General features: G+C 44.6%; 1 protein-coding gene across 1 annotated transcript in view; it reads left to right on the top strand.

Annotated features, from left to right (window-relative positions):
* Positions 1-17,211, top strand: part of COL4A2 (collagen type IV alpha 2 chain) — a 229,927-nt gene that overhangs the window by 143,363 nt on the left and 69,353 nt on the right. The window contains exons 20-24 of the mRNA XM_039326369.1: positions 8,415-8,570; positions 8,885-8,977; positions 13,260-13,423; positions 14,359-14,431; positions 14,525-14,631. Coding sequence (XP_039182303.1) covers positions 8,415-8,570; positions 8,885-8,977; positions 13,260-13,423; positions 14,359-14,431; positions 14,525-14,631 — 593 coding nt within the window. The remainder of the gene's footprint in view (positions 1-8,414; positions 8,571-8,884; positions 8,978-13,259; positions 13,424-14,358; positions 14,432-14,524; positions 14,632-17,211) is intronic.

Genomic DNA, 17,211 nt, shown 5'->3' on the forward strand with positions numbered 1-17,211 from the left:
GAGGTGGCATACAATAATTCTGTGCACAGCAGCACCGGCTACACACCTTTCAAAGTGGCCACAGGAAAAGAGTTCAGTCCAATACCTGAATACCCTCAGGTGCCCTCCACCTCCCAGACACTTGACCAATGGGTGACGGGTGGGAAGAAGTTTGGAGAAACATGAAAACTGCTTTTAAAAAAGGCTTTTGAAACCTATAAAAAGCAGGATGATAAAAAGAGGGCTTCCCAAAGAACATTCCAAGTTGGGGAAAAGGTTTGTCTGTCAACTAAATATTTACGCCTCAAATTACCCAGTAAGAAGTTAGGACCGAAATTCTTGGGGCCTTTTCCTATTGTAAGGATCATCAATCCGGTCACTGTAGAACTAAAACTCCCTAGACTTTTAGGGAGAATTCACCCAGTCTTCCATTGCAGCTTGTTGAAACCTTATTGGGGCTCCACTTTAAGACCTCCCCCTAAGAAGGCACCCAGGCCCTTCGTAGCTGCAGGACAGACCCACTATGAAGTGAAACGTATTCTTGATTCTAGAATTTTTAAAGGGAAATTGCAATACTTAGTACAATGGAAGGTATACCCATTGTCTGAAGCCACTTGGGTGAAATCCAGCGAGGTGAAAGCTGACAGACTCATCAAAAGGTTTCATGCGAAATACCCCAACAACCAAAAATAGCCCCTAACATATGCTTTTGTTTACACTCCAGGATCTGTTTTTTTTAAGGGGGGCTGGATGTCAACACTGCTAACATTGGATGTTCTTGCTCTGACAAAATATGCAGAGCTGTATGGTATTTTTAGAGTTAACTCAGATGATGCTGGGAGGGGAGGAGAAAGAATGTATGTGGGTAATTATATAGATAAAAATCCCACGGGAACCTTTGGCCTTCAAACTGATAGGAGAACGTGATTTATGACAGCAAATTAAGGGAAGGAACATACCGGCAAAATATGTGCTCAGGGGAGGAGAATTTAGATTTTAGCATTCCTCATTCATGCCGTGCCGACATTTTGTTACATGAATAAAAGACTTTTTAGGATAAACAATGCCTGGAAGTTCTTTGAAGTGTTTCATTAGTCAGAACCATGACAAATGAACCTTTTGCTAATTAGTTAGCTAAGGTATTCAGGAAACATACCACAGTAGCAATGAGGGACTTTAACTACCCTGAGAGACAAACTCTGCAACTAGCATGGAGGTTAAATAGGTTCCTTATGGGCCTAGCTAACAACTTTGTCATCCAAAAGATTTAAGAGAGAACTAGAAGATCAACTATGCTGGATGTAATTGTTACTAATAGGGATTAAATGATAGAGGAGGTAGAAGTTGTAGAAGGGAAAGAATTCAATTCATACTAGAATTCAACATAATGCAGATACAAGTCATCAAACAATGTCAAACTATTGTTTTAGACTTTAGGAAAACTGAGTTTAACAAGCCTAAAACAGAGATTAGGAAAGATTCCATGAATGGAAATCCTAAAGGGGAAAATGCTTGGGAAATTCTGAAAAATGAAATTATAAAAACCCAATAATCCAGAGAAAGAAAAACAAGAGATAACACAGATAAAACCATCATGGTGCATAAAGAACTCTCTGACAAACTGAGAGACAAAAAGGACAAATATAAAAAATGAAAAGAAGGACATATAACTAGAATAGAATTCCAGCAAATAGCCCAAATCTGCAAGGATGGAATCAGGGAGCTAATGCTCAGAATGAACTAAGACTCACAACACATGCAAAAAATACCCCCAAAGATTTCTTTCAATATCTAAAGAATACGAAGAGAGTCGAGGAAATGATTGGGCAAGAAGATGACAGGCAACAGGGAGAAAGCGGAACTGCTTAATTTCTTTTTTTTTTGCAACGGTCTCCATGCAAAAGGGAAAAAATAGCCCAACCTATGGAAAGCAACGTGGGGACAGAATAGGAATGCAAGTCAAACTAGGCTAGAAAATGGTGAGACAACACCTATCCACTCTAGATGAGTTCAAATCACCAGGACCAGATGGTTTATATCCTATGTTTGTGAAATATAAATATATAATCTTGGAACCATTGAACAAAAATATTTCAGAGCTCTAGACCACAGGGGAACTATCAGAGCACTGGAAAAGAGCTGATGTGGTTGCAATTGGAATCTATCAGTACTGCTAACTATTGTTGGGTACTGTAGTGAGATGCATTGTGTTATGTCCCGAGCCTTTGCAAACGGCTCGGGCGTTTGCAGGCAGTCCCGGGCAGGTGCAAAGCTGCCCGGGACCAGACAGGCTGTCGCCAGCGCCGTGCGCATGCGCGGGTGCTGGCGCGGGAAAAGTAACCCATTTACCCGGGAGTTGCCTATATAAGAGGCTGCGAGGCGTTTGGGCGAGGCTGAAGCCATCTTCCTGTAAGCTGAACGCTGAATAAAAGAAACTGAGAACTCCAGCTGCTTCTCGTGTCTGCTTTCCCGCCAAGGACGCAACACTGGCGACGAGGATGGGATGCCTTGCACTACCTGGAAAGGAAGAAGTGTAAGCTTACCCAAGGAGTCCTGAGCGGCGGAAGAGGAACGGCGTCGACTCGGCAGCTGCCCGCCAATCCGGTGCGCATTCGGGGGTAGGCTGGCTGATAGACCCGTCTCCTGAAGATCCGAAGATGGCGAAAATCGGAAGGCTTTCGGAATTCGACGTCTCACATCCAGAGCGGTGGGAGTCCTACGTATCCAGAATGGAGAACTACTTCAAGGCAAACCAAGTGAGGGAAGATAGCTTGAAGGCCGCCACCCTGCTTTGCGTTTGCGGCCAAGACGCCTTCGAAATCGCAGAAAATCTTGTAGCACCTGTTCCAGTAGAGTCTGTAAGCTACGCAGACCTGAAGAAGCTGCTGAAAGAGCACTTCCACCCCAAGGTGTCCGTTATCTCATGGCGCCACACCTTCGAGCAGAGGGATCAACGGTCCGGTGAAACAGCCAAGGAATACATCGCCGCGCTACGGAAGGCCGCCAAGCCCTGCGAGTTCAAGGACCTCGAGGAACGACTGAGGGACCGATTCGTGTGCGGGTTAAGGCATCGCGAGCTACAACAGAGACTTTTCGCAAGGGAAGAATTATCCTTCCAAGACGCCTTAAGGGAAGTCACCGCAGAAGAAGCAGCAGGCGGCGCCATCAAAAACATGCGGCCGATCAGAAACAGTGCAGAGGGTGCGTCCGTGCACCAGGAAGACGTCCGACGAAACTCCGAGGAGGATCCGGACGAGGAAGTCGACCGTCTACACCCCGCGAAGGAAGAGAACCAGAAGGGAAGCTCTTCGGCTCCGCTCAAGTGCATCGGCTGTGGAGGTCGCCACAGGAGAACCGACTGCAAGTTCCGCTCCGCTACCTGCCGGGCATGCGGCAAACAAGGGCACATTGCAGCTGTGTGTCTGAGCCGACGAAAGGCACAACCCCAAGAAGAACGCCTGAAAGGTACCAGATTCCCCAGCCAGAATAGGGTAGGGTTTTGCGCTTCGCGAAGAAGCATCTGTAGAACAGGCACACACAAGCCCATGAAGAAAAAGCTGTCACTCAACGTGAAGCTACAAGGGGTTCCATTATCTATGGAACTAGACACAGGGTCTGCCCTGTCCATCATTTCATTGCATACATTTAGGAAGATTTGTTCCAGAAGTGGGTCTAAGGCCAAGTTAAGGCCTTCTGATATTGTATTAACAGATTTTCAGAACTCAAGAGTGTGTGTTAAGGGGGAGGCCACCCTTAACGTGCAATACAAGAGTTTTGAAGGTCCACTAGACTTATTAGTAGTAGGGGGTGAACGAACGAGTCTCATAGGACTCGATTGGTTTGAGGCCCTGGGGATACACGTCACAGGACTCAACAGTTTACAAACACTCGACCTACAGGAAGTCTGCAAAGAATTTGCAGATGTTTTCAGCCCCCAGCTGGGCACATTCAAAGGACCACCTGTGTCCTTAAAGCTAGACCCCACTGTCACTCCCATTAGGATTAAAGCAAGAAGGGTCCCTTTTGCTTTAAAAAGTAAGATTGACACTGAACTAGACAAACTAATCCAACAGGGAATCCTAGAACCTGTTGATTCCAGCCCGTGGGAGACCCCCATTGTCACGCCTCTAAAGGCAAATGGGGACATTCGCATTTGTGCTGATTACAAATGCACACTCAATAAGGCATTGCAGCAACATGCCTATCCTGTTCCTGTGGTCAGTCACATCCTGGCCTCTCTCAAGGGGGGGCGTGTTTTTGCAAAGCTTGACCTAGCTCAAGCATATCAACAGCTGCCTGTTGATGATGATGCTGCCATAGCTCAGACCATTGTGACCCACAGGGGAGCCTTTAAAGTAAAAAGGCTACAGTTTGGAGTAAATGTCGCTCCTGGGATTTTCCAAAGCGTAATGGAAAACACACTACGAGGTATACCAGGGGTCTGCCCCTACTTTGACGATGTCTTGATTGCAGGAGACTCCACACACATTCTAGCTGAAAGACTTAGGGCTGTCCTGTTAAGATTCAGGGAATCAGGCCTCAAGCTCAGAAAAGACAAATGCAAGATCGGGGTGCCTTCTACTGAATTTCTGGGATTCAAAATTGATGCTGCTGGGATTCATCCTGCTGAATCCAAACTAACTGCTATTTTACAAGCACCCAGGCCAAAGTCTAAGGCCGAACTTCAGGCCTTCCTAGGCCTCCTGAATTTCTACAATTCTTTTCTTCCACATAAAGCTAGTGTAGCTGAGCCTCTTCACAGGCTACTAGACAAACAAGCTGTGTGGCTGTGGTCACAAGCACATGAGGCTTGCTTTAAAGAAGTCAAGGCCTTGCTCACTTCTAACAGTGTTCTTGCACATTTCAACGAGTCTCTTCCTGTGTGCATCGCTTGTGATGCATCCCCCTACGGGGTTGGAGCTGTCCTGAGTCACCTCAGGTCTGATGGAACTCAGGTTCCTATTGCATACTACTCCAGAACACTGTCTTCTGCCGAGCGCAACTACGCTCAGATAGACAGGGAGGCTCTGGCTGTTGTTGCTGGAATTAAAAAATTCCACGATTTTCTATATGGCAGGCATTTCACGGTCTTCACTGACCATAAGCCTCTGCTGGGACTGTTTACCACACGTAAGCAGACTCCCCACATCATTTTCCCCTAGAATGCTTAGGTGGTCTATTTTCTTGTCTGCATATGATTTTTCATTACTCCACAAGCCTGGGAAAGAAATGGGCCATGCTGATGGCCTCAGTAGGTTGCCTCTGCCAGTAGTAGAAGCTGACCCCGCGCCAGCTGTCAACATTCTATCAATCCAAGCCTTGCCCGAGCTCCCTCTTAGTGCCAGGGATGTTACCGCTGAAACAGGTACAGATCACACACTTTCACGTGTCCGCTCCTGGGTCCTGTCCGGGTGGCCTGAGCACTGCCCTAGTCCTGAGTTTCAGAGTTTCTGGTCCAAAAGAAACGAACTGTCCCTTTCTCAGGGTTGTCTGCTTTGGGGAAACAGAGTTGTCATTCCCACCTCAATGAGGACTAGGGTCTTAGAATCCCTCCACGAGGGTCATCCTGGCATTGTCCGTATGAAGGCTCTTGCACGAAGCCACTTGTGGTGGCCTGGTTTAGATAAAGATATTGAGGCTAAGGTACACGCATGCCACCTGTGCCAACGATCTCGCCCAGAGATGCCCCAAGCTCCTGTGCATAGATGGGAGGAAACACAGTCCCCATGGTCTAGGGTGCACATTGACTACGCTGGGCCCTTTCAGGGCCAGTTCTTCTTGGTCCTTGTTGACAGCCATTCAAAATGGCTTGAGGTTGTGCCTGTCTCATCCACCACCACTGCGAAGACTATTCAGGTACTGAGGGGGATTTTTGCTGCACACGGGCTGCCAGATGTCATTGTGTCCGACAACGGCCCTCAATTCACCTCCTCCGAATTCCAAGCTTTCTTACAGGCAAACCTGATTCGTCATGCCACGTCTGCGCCTTTTCACCCGTCCACCAACGGTATGGCTGAACGCATGGTGCGCATCGCAAAGGACGCCTTGAAGAGACTCACCTACGGGGACTGGCATCACAGGTTGGCTGACTTTCTCCTTTCTTATCGCACCACACCGTCCACTTCTACAGGGAGAAGTCCAGCTGAACTTCGTTGGGGGCGCCAACTTACTACTAGACTTGACCGGTTGCATCCGGACAGACTGCCTTCATCTACCTCACATCCTAGGGCACCTAGACAACTACTTGTGGGTGCCCCGGTTTGGGCTCGCAATTACGGGCCTGGTCATACATGGGTCCCCGCTTCTGTGTCCAGGATCACAGGTCCTCTCTCCTACGAGGTTGCCCTGGACAACGGTCGTGTCCTACGTCGGCACATCGACCAACTTCGCTCTAGGCGAGACTTTTCTGCTGAGACTCCTGGGTCTTTTCCAGGGGGGGAGGGGGACCCTTTGGAGCAAAGGGAAGGGCACGAGCTGCTGCCCATCTCCACTGAGGGAGCCACAAACGGCCCATCCCAGGGTTCTGCGAGAGCTCCGAACAAGAATTCCATGAGCTTACCTAACTACCAGGCATCCACGCCTACTCCAGCCAGGGAGTCACCCCGGGGGCATACTCACTTTCCACACACGTCACACAGCACTCCAGTCACGGAGGATACCCGGGGGCATCCCAACAAATCATTCCCCGCAAGAGAGCTGGCACACAATCCCCAAGGTTGGCCTGACCTTACCCCAAATCCTACAGGGGGTCAAACATACACAGAGCTAGTCGAGGAACCAAGTCCCGACTACAACAACCCTAGCACAAATCAGGGAACACCTGAGTTTTGGGAAAGTACAGAAACCCACACGAGCCCGAACACAGAATGGGGTTCAGGGAATGGACAGCCTCCTGACAGGTCTTGGACTGACCTAGGAGGTCCTACAGAGACGCCCAGCAGCGGCTATCACTTCAAGGGGCCCGAGGGTCTACAGCTAGGCAGGTCAACCAGGTCACAAAGCAACAGAAGCCCTGGCCTGACGAGCCCGTGGGCAAGCGAGCAGGCCAGGCATTGGGGCACAGTCCTTGGAAGACACCAGGGCACAATAGAGAGAAAAGGCTCACGCCTCCCTCCAGTCAGGGGACTTATGCCAGTAATCCAGAGCTAAGAAGGTCACAGAGAGCAAAGAAATCTCCCAAGTACCTAGAAGACTACATAACATTGCTGGCAAGGCAAAGGCCAGTAAACAGTGGGAGCACTGGGGAGCAAAATGTTATATAAAATAAATGTTGTATGTTGGTAGTAGTTTTAGCCCGGGGGAAAGGGGTGTTATGTCCCGAGCCTTTGCAAACGGCTCGGGCGTTTGCAGGCAGTCCCGGGCAGGTGCAAAGCTGCCCGGGACCAGACAGGCTGTCGCCAGCGCCGTGCGCATGCGCGGGTGCTGGCGCGGGAAAAGTAACCCATTTACCCGGGAGTTGCCTATATAAGAGGCTGCGAGGCGTTTGGGCGAGGCTGAAGCCATCTTCCTGTAAACTGAACGCTGAATAAAAGAAACTGAGAACTCCAGCTGCTTCTCGTGTCTGCTTTCCCGCCAAGGACGCAACACATTGGACACTGCGTGCAAAGGAAAATCAGCAGCTGAGTGCAAAGGAAAATCATTTTTAGTCCTACATGAACTCACGTAGCATGTCAGAAACATTATGCAATTAAATACATTATAGTCAGTAAAAGTTAATTTCTTATTTCTCTTATTTCCTATTCCTATATTGTTGTGAAATTATATTTGTGTTCAGTTTGAAAGGTTCTGTCATAATCATCAAAAGTTTTTCAGGAAGCAAAATCTTTGAAAACATTTGTTGTCCAATATATACTTATCCAGAATATATTCAGTGGCTGAATGGGGAGAAAAAAATCAGATTAAACCCCAGATTAAGCTTAAATTTGATGGCATCGATAACATCAGCCACTGTACTGGCGCTTGATGGGGTCATCTACCTCTGAAGGAGTTGGTCTGCAGCTCGAGGATCTTCCTGGGATGGTGGCTCCTTTTTCAGCAGCAGATGGAAGCTGTAGCCAGTGGAGCCTATGCCCAGCTTCAGAAGGAGTGACAGTTGCTGCTCTACCTGGCTCATGAAGGTGGTTCTACTTTTATTACTTCAGAACCTCACCATTGGACTACATTACTATAATGAGCTTTATTTGAAGCTGTCCTTAGAATGATTCAGATGTTGTAGCTAGTTCAAAATATGACAGAAAACTACTAGTCAGGTCAAATTGTTAAACTCTTACATGGCATCGCACTGGGATATGTTAGGAAGAGAGGGCCAGATTCCACCTACACAAGAAGTCAAGTGGGGGAAGGATCAGGAAAGAAGTATTTTGGGTTATGGCCCTCATATTATCAAATATCACATTAGTTAACATCATACATAGCCACTTTTTCCCCCATTCCAGATGTTACTGTGCAAAGAGGTTTTCCTGGAGAAATGGGCCCCAAAGGCTTCACTGGCGATCCTGGCTTCCCAGCTCTTCATCCTGGTCGTCCCGGTTTAGATGGTGAACCAGGAGCACCTGGCTTCCCTGGACCTCCAGGCCACCCAGGAAGTCCAGGTAAATGGAATGGATATTTATATACTGGTTTTTAAAGGTTTAGGGGGAAAAAAAATCCTTCTGCTGCTGCCTGATGTCTGAAAGAAGTGGGGGGGGATAACAGTGCTATTATACTCATATATAAATATTTTGAGCTGATCAAAAGAAAGAAAGATGTAAATCTCCCAACAACTAATATCAACGTTATCTTCGTATCTACCTATTTCAGGCTTTTTCATAAGTCTTAGCATAGACAAGCTAACCCCTTAATGCTGGTACAGAACTGCGTAAACATCTCAGTCTCCCTCAGTCACTCTAGTCTTCCTCTCCTGCAGGTTATTCCGTTGGGCTGAAGGGCTATCCAGGAGTTCAAGGTCCTGCAGGCAGGCAAGGTTATCCAGGTCCACGAGGACAAAAAGGACTGAAAGGTAACATTTAAAATACTGAAGTATATTGATCTATTGTCACCATAGATCAGGGGTGTCAAACTCAATTTCATTGAGGGCTGCATCAGCACTGCAGTTGCCCTCGGGAGGCCGGGTGGGTGTGACCTACTAGGTGGGCGTGGATGGAGTGGGTGTGGCCTACTGGGTGGGCATGGCCAGCTCTACATTGTTCATGTCAAGGGTGCCTGGAGAGGAGTGGGACAGATCTGAGGGTCTCTGGCAGAAGGGGGTGGGACCGGGGCAAGCGCCAAGGCATGGTCCATTTCTTCATTCCTCACAAAGGGTGACACCTCCCAAGCATGCACCCAGGGGGCGGGGCCAACACGGCAGGGGCTGGTTCCTCGCTGTTTCCAGATGGCCTTGTGGAGCTAAGACTGAATGCCTTTCAGCATAGATGGCCATCACAAAATTGTACATTGGCTCACACCTGGCCTGGGCCAGGGCCAAGGCAGCGGGGGCTGTTCCCTCACTGTTTCCAGGATGGCTTTGCAGGCCACATGAAACCACTTCGCGGGCCGCATCCGGCCCCCGGGCCTTGTGTTTGACATGTCTGCCATAGATTTTGCTGCAGAGAACATACTTCATGTGCATTGTATAATGGGATATAGTCTAAAATGCTTTTCTTTCTGTTTAGTTCTCTACTTTCAGGATTTCTCTTACAAGAAAGCTCATCTTGCAAGTGTTTTTTTTTAAAAATCTCAGTCTTATCTATTAACTCTTTTAACTATATAGTCATTTTTATTCTTTTTTTTTTCCTTTTGGGATGAGTGGGTTAGTTTACTAATTATGTAAAATGGTACTAATCCAACCAACTCCAGTTGCTCCAAGATACAACGTAGAATAACAAGATTGGAAGAGATCTTGGAGGTCTTCTAGACCAATCCCCAACCATTCCAAACAAATCGTTGTTCAATCTCTTCTTGAAAACCACATCCACATCTTCTGAATGCAAGCCATTCCACTGATTTTCATTGTCAGGAAATTTTTCCTTAGTTCTAGGTTTCTATGGAGATTCTCAGTCATCCAAGTCATGATTGTCCCAAAGATGCTTTTTCAAGAGGCAACTGAACTTTCTTGTTTTTCTTTGAAGATGTTTTGCTTCTGATCCAAGAAGCATCTTCAACTCTGACTGGATAGTGTGGAATGGAAAAATTTATATTCCTTGCAGACAGCTGGTCATTTGCATTCTTTTAGAGAGTCATTGAGGCCACTTGGAGGTTTATGTCCTCAGGGTCACCAAAGTAGTACAAATTGGTGTGGAGCCTTCTTGGAATTGCTGACAGGACTACTGTATGTGTGTGGAACTGTGCTTTCTGCAGGATGTTTTCTGTCCTGTGTCCCTTGAAGCTATTGGTGATGAGTCTGTGTTGTCTGCATCTCATACTGAAGCGCAAATAGTTCCTGTAGTCTGCAGTTTTGGAAATCCGTTCATACTCCTGCACCATTCAAAGGGTATTCATCCCAAAGTGCATAGCTAAATGTCTATGGAGATTCTCAGTCATCTAGGTCATGATTGTCCCAAAGGTACTTTTTCAAGAGGCAACTGGACTTTCTTGTTTTTCTTTGAAGATGTTTCACTTCTCATCCAAGAAAGCTTCTTCAGCTTCTTTAGATTTTAACTGTCCCCCAAAGATCCTGCAACTCAACCCACTCTATCTTTTTCTCCCTGTTAGTAAGAATTGAGTATAGCTGACCTTCTGGTTCTATCTTCTATCTTTTGGATGACAAAGTTGTCAGCTAGACATATTAGGAACCTGTTTGATCTCCCACTAATTGCAGAGTTTGTCTCTCAGTTGATATCAAGGTAGTTAGAGTCCCCCATTGCTACTGTAGTTTGCTTTCTACACATCTTAGCTCACTGATTAGCAAAAAATTCATCTAGTTCCTGTGTTTGGTTGGATGGCCTGTAATATACACCTATAGCAATATCATTCTTTTTTCCTTTTATATTAACCCAAATGCATTCATGAAAACTTGCATCCTTGGTATTGTGCATTTCTTTAGAGAGGTAGTGATTTTTTACTCCCTCCTCTTTTGTTGGGTCTGTTTCTTTTGAACAACGTATACCCTTCTACATTGCGATCATGGGTTTCATCCCACCAAATTTCAGTAATGGCAACAATATTGTACCTGTCCTCCTGTACTAAGACTTCAAGTTCACCTTGTTTGTTCCCCGTATTTTAAGCATTTGTATATATAGGCGTCTAAATCCTTTTTTGCTGACACTCCATTTGTTTCCTACATCTCCTGTTTTATATTTGAATTCCCCTTCTCACCACTCCCTACCTCAATGCTTAATTGGTTATCTTAGGGCAGGTGTGTCAAACTGCTCGCCCATGGGCCAGATGCGTCATGCTGAAACTGCGCCCACTCCACTGCTGGCAATAGAAAAAAAGTCACAACACATCACATGATGTTGCAAGTTTGACACCCCTGTCTTAGGGTTTATGTTTGGGATTGGGTCCTAAAGATGGTCTTCCTTCCCTTCCAGTTTTAGTTTAAATCCCTTTAGATAAGCCAAGCCAGTTGTTTTCCAAACACATTCTTCCTGGTTCATGTGAGGTGCAGCCCATGCTCTGCCAGAAGTCCTTCATGTGGACAATATAGATTGTGGTCTAGGAATCCAAAGTTCTCTCAATGGCACCATCCCTTAAGCCAGTGGTTTATTTCTAAAATCCTCCATTCCCTCACTGGATGTGGATCTTCCATTGGAAATAAAGATAAAAACACCTTAACATAAAAAAGCAATCAACCTTGGCACTCCCAATTGAAAGTAGCAAAATGGTGTATTTTGCTTTGCCTCATCACTTCATTTTGATGGAAAGTTCTGTGAAGGTTCTATTTCACAGAACATACAATCCCATCTCAAATCCTCACTGTCTTGAAAGGGACAAAAAAAAAGTGAGGCATTTTACCTGCTTCCTTATCATGATCAAATGAACTTGTTAAGTTTTAAGGTTATAAGAGGACATATTAAATTATTCATCTTCAGTGGAGATCAATGAAATCTGATGAGAGCTGGAAATTTTCTGGTTGATTTACTTTTTCCCACTGATTATAGCTAGCGTGACCCCTTTGTTAATCTGAGTTAAGATCAATGAAAATCTTCTGAAAATGGCTCGAATCCAGAGGAAGAAAGCTTGTGCAGCTAGATCCATTGTAGTGTAGGCTTCAATTGGTTGTTTCATAAATGCAGGTAGTCCTTGACTTACAACCACAATTGGTACTGGAATTTTTATTGCTAAATGAAGCAGATGGTAAACAAGTCATCAGGTGACCAGACCTGATTTTATGATTAATTTTACTGCAGTTGTTAAGTGGTCATTAAATGAATCTGGCTTCCCCATCGTCTTTGTTTGTCAGAGACTAACTGAGAAGGTCTACAAATTGCAATCACATGGCCACAGGTTACTGCATCCATTGTAAATGTGAGCCAGTTCCCAATGCCCAAACCACAATCACATGACTATGGGGGTGATGCAACGATCATAACTTTGATGACTGGTCTTAAGTCAGCATTGTCATAAATTGAGGACTACCTGTAATCTTTTGCATTGCATTGTATTGATTATAAGCTCCCTAATAATCATTTTATAAGTAAATGTTGCAAATAAATAATAATGCTAAATATAGGGCTGTGCATGATTCAGAAATGAATGCAGCTATTTTAACTGCCTGATTAACTTCACTAAAAGAATTTGTTAAAGCAACATCTCTTTTCAGGCTCATACAGAATTGGATGTTGAGGTTTCCATAGTGGAATTAGATGTTGAGGTTTCCATAGTGAAATCCCAAGTGTGTAAAAGTTGATGTTTCAATACTAAGCAGAGTTAAAGTTCAACCCCAAGGAATGCATTATGACTTACCTTTAGGTAAAGATGCATAGTGCTGCGGAATTGTTTAAGACTACTATGTCCTTGATGCAAAGAGCAGGCTGAATGTGACCTCCAGGCATCCCATTTGGCTTTTCGGTGGGATTTGTCATAATATTTAGATTACCAAATTCAGGCTGCAGAATTTTCAGTATCTCTATACTTCCATCTAGTGGTCCTATCTGTTTTTAAACTTAGATATAGTAGCCCAGCTTTTAGTAGCCCAGCTTTATTGGCACAAGGTTTTCGCCTTTGTAATATTTGAATTTATGAAGGGATATACGGAACTGCTGTAATTTTATATGAATTTTATTAAAACCCATAGTTGCGAGTAAATGTTTCAATACTATGCACACACAAACACAAACACACACACAAATATATATTTGTAGGTGATGCAGGAGATTGCAAATGTGTTGAACATATCGAAGGAAGAAGGGGTCCTGCAGGACAACCTGGTCCTCCAGGATTTCAAGGTCCAATAGGATATGCTGGGGGGAAAGGAGAATTGGGAGACCAAGGCTACCATGGGCTTCCGGGCTTTTCTGGTATAAAGGTATGATATTTTTGTAATGGAATATTATATATTTTAGAGAACAAAATATTATGTAATATTTTCCTATGTATTATGTATATTTATGCCATAAATATTTTCAAAAGTGAAGTTCTTCATATATGGACTTCTTTTCCTGAAAAAGGCTCTCCAAGTCTTGTTCCAAGCAGACACAGTAATTTACACAAGGTTTAAGTAATTTACACTGCATTGCAAGAAAGGTACAGGCAGCAGCGGGTGGAGTGGGTGAATGTGTACATCCGTATACTAGCAAAGTGGAGAACTTGCTGCAGAGGAGATCAGAGCCAGAGCAAAATGGACAGCATAGTTAGCCTCAAGTGTTTGATTGTTTACCAACTCTTGAGATTGACATTCTTCCCTAGCACCTAGAGCAGACTCTTCAACAGCATCTGAGTGGACAGGACACTCATTGTGGTTTACATACTATATGTCTCCATAAAATGGTTTACATTCTTTGCAGCAATGGAGTCCCACATGTAGACCTTCCACTTGAAAGCACTGTTTTCCCTGTAGAAGTTCCATTACTTCTTTGGACTTATTAAAAAAAATCTGCTATGAATCTTTTATGAGAAAAAAATGAAAATACCAGATCCAGTTGTGAAACTAAACTATAATTCATCATCTTGTGAAAATTATATCTTATTTCCTTCATACTTTTCTGTGTAAAATTCAGCCTATTATAAACTTTGCACAAACTCAATACTTTCTTGAAATCCTCTCTTTGCAACAGAGGACTGCACACACAGGCATTCCACTTACAAATCTGCATTAATTGGGAGAAATTATCTGACTTCTTTTTCCTTTTGTTCTAAAACTTCAGTGCATTTTGTTCTCACAAAAGGTATCAATCTTTTTCTTATATTTTTGCAGTATGTTTTTAGAGTAATTCATTAAATTTTCTTAATATCCATCAATAGGGAATCCCTGGTGTACCTGGACCATCTGGACCAAAAGGGATAAAAGGGGATTCCCAATATGTTACCACAAAAGGTACAAACAGATATCTTTTTAAAATGTAAACTAAACCACTTTATTTATATATTGACTTATTTTGCTGCATTTCCATAAAACCATGTTTTCAAGGTGCCAAGGGAGACCCAGGAACTCCAGGAATTCCTGGAAGTCAAGGAGAAGATGGTTTACCAGGCAGGATTGGCATAGATGGTTTTCCAGGGCTTCCTGGTCTTCGGGTAAGTCAGGCGCTCACCCTCAACCCACAAGGTCCTAATGGGGGATTTACCATACTGATGACCTTTCCACTTGACTTCTCCTAATGGCTGAAATCAGGTCAAGTCCCAAAGGTGCTGAGTTGTTGTCTGGACTCATTAATGGACAAGATAGGCCAGTAAACTGAAACTGAACCCTGGAAGGGCAAAGACAGTGATTCTTGGGGATTTAATATTCATCCTGAGCTAGTCTCGTCAATTATTGATTGGTTGCTTTTATTGTTTTCACAGTTTTTAGATGCTTTAGAACAGTGGTTCTCAACCTTTTTATACTGGCGACCCCGCTCATAAGGATGCGCCGCGCATGTGCAGCACGTTGCGCATGTGCGCCGGCGACCCCATGCGCGGTGTGCATGTGTGGCGGTGCCCCCATGCGTGGCACGCATGCACAGCGATGCCCCCATGCGCGGCATGCATGCGCAGCGGCGCCCCATGCCACCCCATGCGCAGCACGCATGCGCCGCACGGCACGGCACGCATGCGCAATGCCGCCAGTTGAGAAAAAATGGCGAATCGTGTTGTTTGGCGACCCCCGTGAAATGGTCATTCGACCCCAAATGGGGTCGCGACCCACAGGTTGAGAACTGCTGCTTTAGAAGCTGTAGCATTTCTGGATGGGAATAATTTGCAATCAGGCAGGAATTTTCAGTTATCCTTGAGGACAACTAGGAAGCTTCAACTGGAATAAAATTTTGTTCTAAAATTTGTTGGAACAGCCTGTCTTATTCATAACATGCAAATTTTAAAAATTACCCAACAATGACTAATAGAATCACACAGTGTGAGTGTGATAATTTGAACATTTTATGGGTTCAACATAGTTAAAAAATGCTGCAAGTTATTTGCACTACACAGATAGAGAGATGTCAGAGACAAAATCACTTGCAATAAATGTTCTCCTAGCAATAATTTTACAACTACTTTCTAAGCTATTTTGATTCTAAGTTATTCATCCATCAAACAATCTTACCAGTTCTTACTACTTGGAGTTTTTCCTTTGTTATCCACATTTCCTTACTGAAGCCATTCAACTGGAAATGGAAATGTATATTCTGTAAGTAATTGTGGGGTATAGGAGTTACCTGTTTATAGAAATTGGGTAACTCAGTAAAAATGTAACTGAGAAAGTTAAAAAAGTGATTTAGTGCTAAAACAGTTTATCTGGTGGGAGAATAGACATAGGCATAGAATAACTTTATTGTCACTTTAAATCAGCGGTTCTCAACCTATGGGTCGCGACCATTTTTCGGGGGTCGCCAAAGGCGGCGATCTGCCATTTTCTCCCCTCCGGGGGCGGCGGCGCACATGCGTGCTGCGCATGGGGGTGGCGCCGCATCTCCCGGGGCAGCGGCGCGCATGTGCGCTGCACATGGGGGCGGCGCACCGCACATGCGCATAACATTTGTGTGACGGGGGTCGCCGTCACACAAACGTTGAGAACCGCTGCTTTAAATGTATACTAATTGGCATACATTAAAATGAAATTTCATTGCATACAGCTCTCAAAGAGTCACCACCTCCAATATACCCTACATAAATATGACCAGAAAATTTTTGCATATACCCACGTACCCATATATATTCTATGACACAGAAAAACAACACAGTTTAATTCAGATGTATACATGTACATGGCAAGAAAAACGAATCTTGTGAGTTTACCAGATGGATGGCATAGGGAACAAAGCTGTTACAGAATTTGGTAATCCTGCTAAAAATACTTTGAAACCTCCTCCCAGAGGGGAACAACAGAAACAGACCATTAAGTGGATGTATGGGGTCTCTAACAATGCTTTGAGCTCTAAGCTCTAAGCACATAGCGCTTATAAGCAGTGTCCTGAATAACATGAAGTGAGCTTCCTATAATCTTCAAGACTGTCCTTGCCACTCTCTGTATGAACCCTCTATCTGAGGCACTGCTACCACCAAACCAAACAGTGATGCAGTTTGTTAAAATGCTCTCAATCGTGCCTCTGTAAAAAGTGGCCAGGACAGAAGAAGAAAAATGTGCTCTCCTCATCCAACACATGAAATGCAAATGCTGGTTTGAACCCTTCACTAAGGATGACGTGTGGAGAAACCAATTCAGATTGTTAGTTATCTGCACCCCCAGATACTTAATACTGTTGACCACTTCTACATCTGCATCCTTGATACTAAGTGGAATATGACTATACTGCCTCTTTCTAAAACCTACAATGATCTCCTCTGTTTTATTAAATTTAGGACAAGGTTAATTTTATTGCACCAGTCCACCAAAGCCTTCACCTCTGCCCTATAAGCCAGGAGTGTCAAACTCGCAACATCAGATGACATGTCACAACATATCGCGATTTTTTTTCCATTGCCGGCAAGGGGTGGGCACAGTTTCACTATGATGCATCCGGCCCGCGGGCCGGCAGTTTGACACCACTGCTATAAGCATTTTCATTGTTGTCCTGGATAAGACCCACCATATCATCCACATACTTCATAATACAATTCATAGCAGATTTGACACAGCAGTCATGAGCCATCAAGGTGAGCAGTAATGGACTCAAGACA

Source organism: Crotalus tigris, unplaced genomic scaffold (genome assembly GCF_016545835.1).
Source record: "Crotalus tigris isolate CLP2741 ecotype Arizona unplaced genomic scaffold, ASM1654583v1 scf7180000024340.7048381, whole genome shotgun sequence".
Taxonomy (NCBI): Eukaryota; Metazoa; Chordata; class Lepidosauria; order Squamata; family Viperidae; genus Crotalus; species Crotalus tigris.